The 7500-nt window shown below is 44.2% G+C and overlaps 1 protein-coding gene across 2 annotated transcripts in view; it reads right to left on the bottom strand.

Moving 5' to 3' along the window:
* The window catches only part of LOC119568385 (NF-kappa-B-activating protein-like), a 48612-nt gene that overhangs the window by 2748 nt on the left and 38364 nt on the right, over nt 1-7500 (bottom strand). For both annotated transcript variants that reach the window (XR_005228085.1, XM_037916861.1), the window contains exons 2-4: nt 5077-5301; nt 3269-3806; nt 2969-3045 (exon numbers count right to left, since the gene is read on the bottom strand). Coding sequence is in view for 1 of the 2 variants with exons in the window: in XM_037916861.1 (XP_037772789.1) it covers nt 2969-3045; nt 3269-3806; nt 5077-5301 (840 nt within the window). In the remaining variant the exon portion in view is untranslated. The remainder of the gene's footprint in view (nt 1-2968; nt 3046-3268; nt 3807-5076; nt 5302-7500) is intronic.

The raw sequence follows: 7500 nt of genomic DNA, 5'->3' as shown, positions 1-7500 counted from the left end.
ATATATATATATAAATATATATATGTATATATAATATAGTACACACACACACACACACACACCACACACCACAAATATATAATATATATTATATAATATTATATAATATATATATATATATATATATATTTTTCTTCCTTTAATCCATATACCCAATTGTATTCCATCGCACGCTTATCGTTATTCTTCGAGAACATTATGAACAAATCTTTCACAATCAAAAAATCTATCTTGTAGTGTCAGTTTTTAGGTAATATTTTTCCTTTCCTTTCTTTCTCTTCTCTATTTCCCTTTTATCATCATTTATATTCAGAAGATGCATGAAGGTGATGATGGCGATGATGGTGGTGATACTGATGATGATGGAGGTGGTGATGGTGATGACAGTGATGATGCTGGTGGTGGTGGCGATGGCATGGTGGTGATAGTGATGATGGGGTGGTAGTGATGGCAATGATGATGATAGTGGTGGTGGTGATGGCGATGGTGATGATAGTGATGATGGTGGTGGTGATGGTGATAGTGATGATGAACTATTATCATATAACTATTTCTGTTTACATGACCTTTTCAAAAGTGAGACCAAGTTCGCAGAAGGGAGAACTTGGCGCCTTGGAGGTCAACTTTATTTTTTTCTTTCTTTTTCTCTCTTGTTCTTTCTCTCTCTTTCTCCTGTTGTTTCTTTCATTCTCTCTTTTGTTTCTCTTTCTTTCTTTCTTTTTGTCTTTTGTGTTTCTCTTTCTTTCTTTTGTTTTTCTCTTTTTTTCCTTTTGTTGTTTCTCTTTCTTTTTTCTTTTGTTTCTCTTTCTTTCTTTTGTTGTTTCTCTTTCTTTCTTTTGTTTCTCTTTTTTCTTTCTTTATCTTGTCGTTTCTCTCTTTCTCTTCTCTTCTTTTTCTTTCTTTCTTTTCCTTTTTTTCTGTCTCTTGTTCTTTTTTTCTTTCCCTTGTTTTTTCTTTCTTTTGTTGTTTTTTTTATTCTTTCTTTCTTTCACTTTTTCATTCTCTATTGCTTTGACTCATGTTTTTTCTCTCTCTTTCTCTTGCTGTTTCTCTCTTACTTATTCTTTCTCTTGCGGTTCCTTTCTTTTTCTCTTACTGTTTCCTTTTTTTCCTTGTTGTTTCTCTCCTTTTTTTCTTTTACTTCCTTTCTCTTGTTCTCTCTTTCTTTCTTTCTCTTGTTCTTTCTCTCTTACTTTCTTTCTCTTGTTCTTTCTCTCTTACTTTCTCTCTTACTTTCTCTTGTTCCTCCTGTCTTTCTCCCTTCAAGTCCAAAGAACAAGCATGTCGGTCTTCAGTCAAAAATCCCACAAGCCAGACTCAGCACCGGCAGCCATCTCTATTTATCTCGCCAGCCCCGTTGCAGTTACATTCTCCTGGGTCTGGTACGTCGGGGCTGACATCAAGACGTCTTTCCCTGGTGCGTAATGGTATTTAGATAAACTCGAAGGAAAGCTGTATAGACTGTGGTTTGGCAAAGATCGGGGGAAAATAGTGTATAAGCAAATGAATAATAGCGTCTGGGTACAGGAGCTCCCGGACACCGCCTCCTATTTTACGGCTAAAATAGCGATAATCCCCGACTTGGGTTTGGTCCCAGGCAGATAAGAAGAGTGGAGACCTGGCTTTCATAACAGATAGCTCATTTCGGTGTTCAACTCCGGCTTCACTTGTGCTAGGAATCGTCGCAGTCTGGCAGTCGCGGCCTTTAATTAAGAAAGTGTGATATCCTGGCTGCATATCGTCCTAACAGTACTATCCCTTTTAATTGCAGTTTTTGGTCTTTACTCCCCCCCCCCAAAAAAAAAAAAAAAAAAAAAAAAAAAACATTGCAACTTCTGCAGTTCCAGTGTCAGTGTCAGCTATTGTGTTCCGTCGTTTATTTCGTCTCTTTTTTGCCATTATTCTTTTTTTTTTTTTTTGGTAATAGCTGTTTAAGCAAAAAGGGTTTTCGCTCTAATTCTTCTGATTATTAACACCTCATTTATCTCCCACTCAAACTCTCTCTTTTTTCGAGTCATCAACATGTTTTCGAAAAAAAGCGATATCCACTTGGGGTCCGCCTTCCCTACAAGAGAATTAACTCACGTTGTTGAACCAATTATCTTCCAAGGCTTTTGGCAGGGTCTGGCACTAAGATCAAGTTACCTACATCCGGCTTTACGCCTCTCTATAAACTATCCACCTTTCTCTCCAGCTTCCTTATCTGACAGGGCGACAACCATTTTTCCTGTAAGCAGTGACGTTCTTCAAGATGGGTTAAATTCTCCACCATTTTTTTCATCTCTTCACCTTTCACGAATTTTTTTCTCTCCACTTCTAGACCTAACTATTCTTGGGCCACTTTGACATCTGTTGTATTTTTTTATGGTCATGTAACCTGTATAGAAGGCTCATTCCCAATCTCGCTTTATTTTAGCCACCACCTGAAAGGCCGGCATGGATCGTTTTTCTGACCGTTTATAAAAAAAGTCCAATTTAATACCTTCAAGTCAGACATCTTATAAAGTCTTGCTCTCATTCTTTTCAATAAAGAACGTGACTTTCTCCAATCAGTATTTTCAAGAGGAAACAGACAACCCCAATGTGTTTTGTAGACACAACAAACCTGCAGACAAGAAACTGAGACTACTCTTAATTCTTAGCCCCCTCAATCTGCACTTCTACTTCTAAAGTCTACATTTCCCTTCGAAAATCTGTCTTTCCCTAATCTTACGGTCTTATTTCTCTCCATCATGATTGTCTACCAGCACGTAAGGGAAAGTAAGGACCTTTATGAATGTTTTAACTACCTTATTCTAAAGTACATTAACTAGGTACAAGCAGTATCACCTGTATACACACAGACACATCTATTCTCTCTCTCTCTCTCTCTCTCTCTCTCTCTCTCTCTCTCTCTCTCTCTCTCTCTCTCTCTCTCTCTCTCTCTCTCTCTCTCTCTCTCAGGGTACATGAATGAGCGATAACTTACCGATGACGATGGGGGGCTTCTTGTGGGTGAGGGGGAGTGGGCGGCGTTCCTGAGTTTTTCTTCGTGGGTGAACAGCTCTGAAACGGAAGATGCTGACTCATGCTCATGTGATTAAGTGAGGGAGGGGTGATGTATATTGCAATGTGTGTCTCGTTTTGTATGGTATAAATGTGTCTGTGTATGCGTTTGTCATACATGCATCTGATATGTAAACAAAGTTGCCTCAAGTTTGACAAGGGCTTAACACTTAAGCCCTGAAGCAGGTAAGGGAAACACCTCCCGACGCGGCGCCCGACGCACCTGTGATCCTGTTGGCGTCCTCGCCGGGCCACCGAGGCGGGGCGGCGTGACCTCCCTCCGGCCCGTACTCGCCAGGGATCTCAACGGGTCCGACCTCGTCCTCCTGCTGCTCAGCGCCCACGACCTGGATGCTGACTCGGATGCTCGGGTTGTAGCGCAACCTGGCCAGAGTGCGGCTGTCGATCACCTCTAGGGGAAGAAGGAGGGATGGTACCTGCGGAAGGCCTCCTGTGCGGACGCTTTGCCTCGGCTGCTCCTGCCGGGTGCTCTGCCTTCCAGGACCCCTCTCCCTCTCCCCCCTGACGGCTTGCGAGGGCCCGGCGTCCCCCTGCGCCTTGACACCGTCGGGCCTCAGGGGCGCGAGCGACGGCGTCAGGGCGGAGCGGGACTCCGGGCGAGAGCGGGTCTTCTCGTTCCCGTGCCTCTTCCTCTTCTTTTTTTTCTTCCTTTTCTTCCTCCGCTTCCTTTTCTGCTTCTTCTTCTTCCGTTTCCTTCGACGTTTCTCACTTCCTTTGAGGTGCATGGGGTCCACTTGAGTCTGGCAGATGAAAGTGGGGGGAGAGAGCGTTAGTATCTTGACAGGACATTCTGAAAACAAATTCCAGAAGAATAGCACCTCATAGGCATCGCTTTCACGTATAGTCACCCATCCCTCGGAGAGAGGATATGCGTTAATCTTAAGATACACTTGCATAACTACGGAGGAAACGAGAGAAAGAAAAAATGTAGAGAGTAAAAAAACTAATATATATATATATATATATATATATATATATATATATATATATATATATATATATATGTATATATATATATATATATATATATATAAATATATATATATATATATATATATATATATATATATATATATATATATATATATATATTATATATATTTATATATTATATATATATTATATATTTATATATATATTTATATATTTATATATATATATATATATATTGAGAGAGAGAGAGAGAGAGAGAGAGAGAGAGAGAGAGAGAGACAGACAGACAGACAGACAGACAGACAGAGACAGAGAGGGGGGTGAGAAGAGAGAGAGAGAGAGACAGAGAGGGGGGTGAGAAGAGAGAGAGAGAGAGAGAGACAGAGAGGGGGGTGAGAAGAGAGAGAGAGAGAGAGACAGAGAGGGGGTGAGAAGAGAGAGAGAGAGAGAGAGACAGAGAGGGGGTGAAGAGAGAGAGAGAGAGACAGAGAGGGGGTGAGAAGAGAGAGAGAGAGAGAGACAGAGAGGGGGTGAGAAGAGAGAGAGAGAGAGAGACAGAGAGGGGGGTGAGAAGAGAGAGAGAGGAGAGACAGAGAGGGGGGTGGAAAGAGAGAGAAAGAGAGAGACAGAGAGGGGGGTGAGAAGAGAGAGAGAGAGAGAGACAGAGAGGGGGGTGAGAAGAGAGAGAGAGAGACAGAGAGGGGGGTGAGAAGAGAGAGAGAGAGAGAGACAGAGAGGGGGGTGAGAAGAGAGAGAGAGAGAGACAGAGAGGGGTGAGAGAGAGAGAGAGAGAGAGACAAGAGGGGGGGAGAAGAGAGAGAGGACGAGAGGGGGGGAGAAGAGAGGAGAAGAGAGAAGAGAGAGAGAAAGAGAGAGAGAAAAGAGGGAGAGAGAGAGAGAAAAAGAGAGGAAAGAGAGAAGAGAGAGAGAGGAAAGAAGAGAGAAAGAGAGAGAGAAAGAGAGAGAGAAAGAGAGAGAGAAAGAGAGAGAGAAAGAGAGAGAGAAGAGAGAGAGAGAGAAAGAGAGAGATAGAGATAGACAGAAAGGCAAAAGAGCATAAAGAAGAAATTCCCTGACCTTTCTGACCGCCCTCGTTGTTCTGACAGCCACCTTGCACCACCTGAAAGCAGCTGGGGGGGCACAGCTGGTTCTCTCGGCAGGTGACTCGATAGACGTAGGACCACCTGGCGTTCGCGCTGCTGACGTCACATCTCCTTCCAAAGAACGACGTTTGAGGAAGGAGTTGGACGTTCTCGAGTTCGGCGAGAGTTGGCGAGCTTCGAGTCCCACTTCGGGCCAGAGCTGGAGGAGGAGGAAGGGGGGGGGGGGCGAGGGATATTAATAAACCTCGAGATATTGGTGAACTTTGGCGAACTTCGAGAAGGTTATCTGGGAACTTTGGAGGATCTGATGAACTTTGAAGAACTTAGAGAATTTAGGGAAAGTTGTTCAGAAGCTTGGAAACTTATGATGAATTTAGGGAAAGTTACATAGGAACTTTTAGACTTCTACGAATTTTTAAAAAATGTTACTTAGAAACCTGTAGACTTTGATGACATTAGAGAAGATTACTTAGAAACTTGGGAACCTTGATGAACTTAAGGGAACTTGAGGTGAGTTGGACTGTAGTGTATGAGTGGATGAACACACACACACACAAACACACACACAAACACACACATACAAACACACACACACACATAAACACTGCAGATAAATAGGTAAATAGATAAAACACATTACAGGTATATCAAACAAGTAAATAACCAACAAACCTCATAATAAGAAAATAAGGTAAACAAATAGGATTACCTTAATGCATTGCGTGTGGAATCCTTTTTGTAATCCCAGCTCCCTCCCTCCTTCGCGCCTCTCTCCCTCCCTCCCTTTACCATCTGCTTCTCTTATACTTACGTCTTACACTCTTTCTCTCCATCTCTCTTTGGCTTTTCCTCTTTCTCTCCATCTCTCTTCCCTTCCCTCTCCCTTACCTTACCGTCTCCTTTTCCTTTTTCCTTCACTTTACCCTCTTTCTCCTCATCTCTCCCTCCCCTAACCCTCTCCCTCCCCTGACCCTCTTCCTCCCCTAACCCTCTCCCTCCCCTGACCCTCCCCCCCTAACCCTCTTCCTCCCCTACCCTGTTCCTCCTCACCTCCCTTCTGGCGTTGTCAAAGGCATGGGGGAGAGACAGAGATGACAAGCGAGAAGATTTGGGAGAGAACGTGCGAGGGAAGGAGGGAAGGAGAGGGAGGGAAAGAGAGCAGAGGGGAAGGAGAGGGAGGCAGTAGAGAGGGAAAGAGAGCAGAGGGGAAGGAGAAGCGAAGGGAGGGAAAGGAAACGAAGGAAGGGGAGAGAAAGTAGAGGGAAGGAGGGAGGCAGTAGAGAGGGTGAGGCGAGGGAGAGGGAGATGGTAAAGGAAGGAAGAGGAAGAGAGAGAGGAAGCATGGAATCTCAAACACAGACCTCAATGTTAATCCTAAGATGTGTGTGCGCGTGTATGTGTATGTGTATGTGTGTGCGTGTGCGTGTGCGTGTTCGTGTGCGTGTGCGTGTGTGTGTGTGTGTGTGTGTGTGTGTGTGTGTGTGTGTGTTGTGTGTGTGGTGTGTGTGTGTGTGTGTGTGTGTGGTATGTGTGGTGTGTGTGTGTGTGTGTGGTGTGTGTGTGTGCGTGCGCGCGTGTATGTGTATGTGTATGTGTGTGTGTGTGTGTGCGTGCGTGCGTGCATGTACGGCATATACTAAAACCTGCTTTCTATCACCAGTACAGATAAACAAGACATCGAGAGAATCATCTTTCACATACACCGAGATATTTTCGTTTCGGGGGAACGGATGGAGGAGGAAGGGAGGAGGGAGAAAAAAGGGAGATGGAAGGAGGAGGAAGGGAGGAGGGAGAAAAAAGGGAGATGGAAGGAGGAGGAAGGGAGAAGGGAGAGGGACGGAGAAATAAGGAAGAAGGCGAAGGAAGAGAAGGGACGGAGATAGAAGGAAGAAAAAAGATGGAGGGAGGAGGGAGACAAAGGGAGAAGGAAAGGAGATAAAAAGGTGAGGAAGGGAGAAAACAGGGAGATGGAGAGAGAAGGAAGTGAGAGGAAGGGAGAAAAGGGAGAGCAAAGGAGAAGGGAGAGGAATGGAGAGGAAGGAGAGGGAGCAGATGGGACGAAAGGGTGGAAGGGGACGAGAGGAAGAAAAGGGAAGGGGAAGAGAGAAGAAGAGAAGTGACGGGAAGAGGAGGAAAGGAAGCAGAAAGGAAAAGAAGGAATGTAAGGTAAAGGGAGAATGGAGAAGAGGAGAGGAACTGAAGGAAAAGGAAATAAAGAGAAGGAAAATATAAGGAGGGAAGAAAAGAGGAAGGAAAGGGAGTGGGAAATAAGGGGAAGGAAAGAGGAAGGAAAGGGAGAAGGAAATAAGGGGAAGGAAGTAGGAAGAAGAAGGAGAGGGAGCAGAATGGAGGACGGAAAAGAGAAGTGGAAAAAAGAACGGGAAGGGAAAGAGAGGGG

The sequence above is a fragment of the Penaeus monodon genome, chromosome 43 (assembly GCF_015228065.2).
Source record: "Penaeus monodon isolate SGIC_2016 chromosome 43, NSTDA_Pmon_1, whole genome shotgun sequence".
Classification (NCBI taxonomy): Eukaryota; Metazoa; Arthropoda; class Malacostraca; order Decapoda; family Penaeidae; genus Penaeus; species Penaeus monodon.
This window is presented reverse-complemented; position numbering and strand designations above follow the sequence as displayed.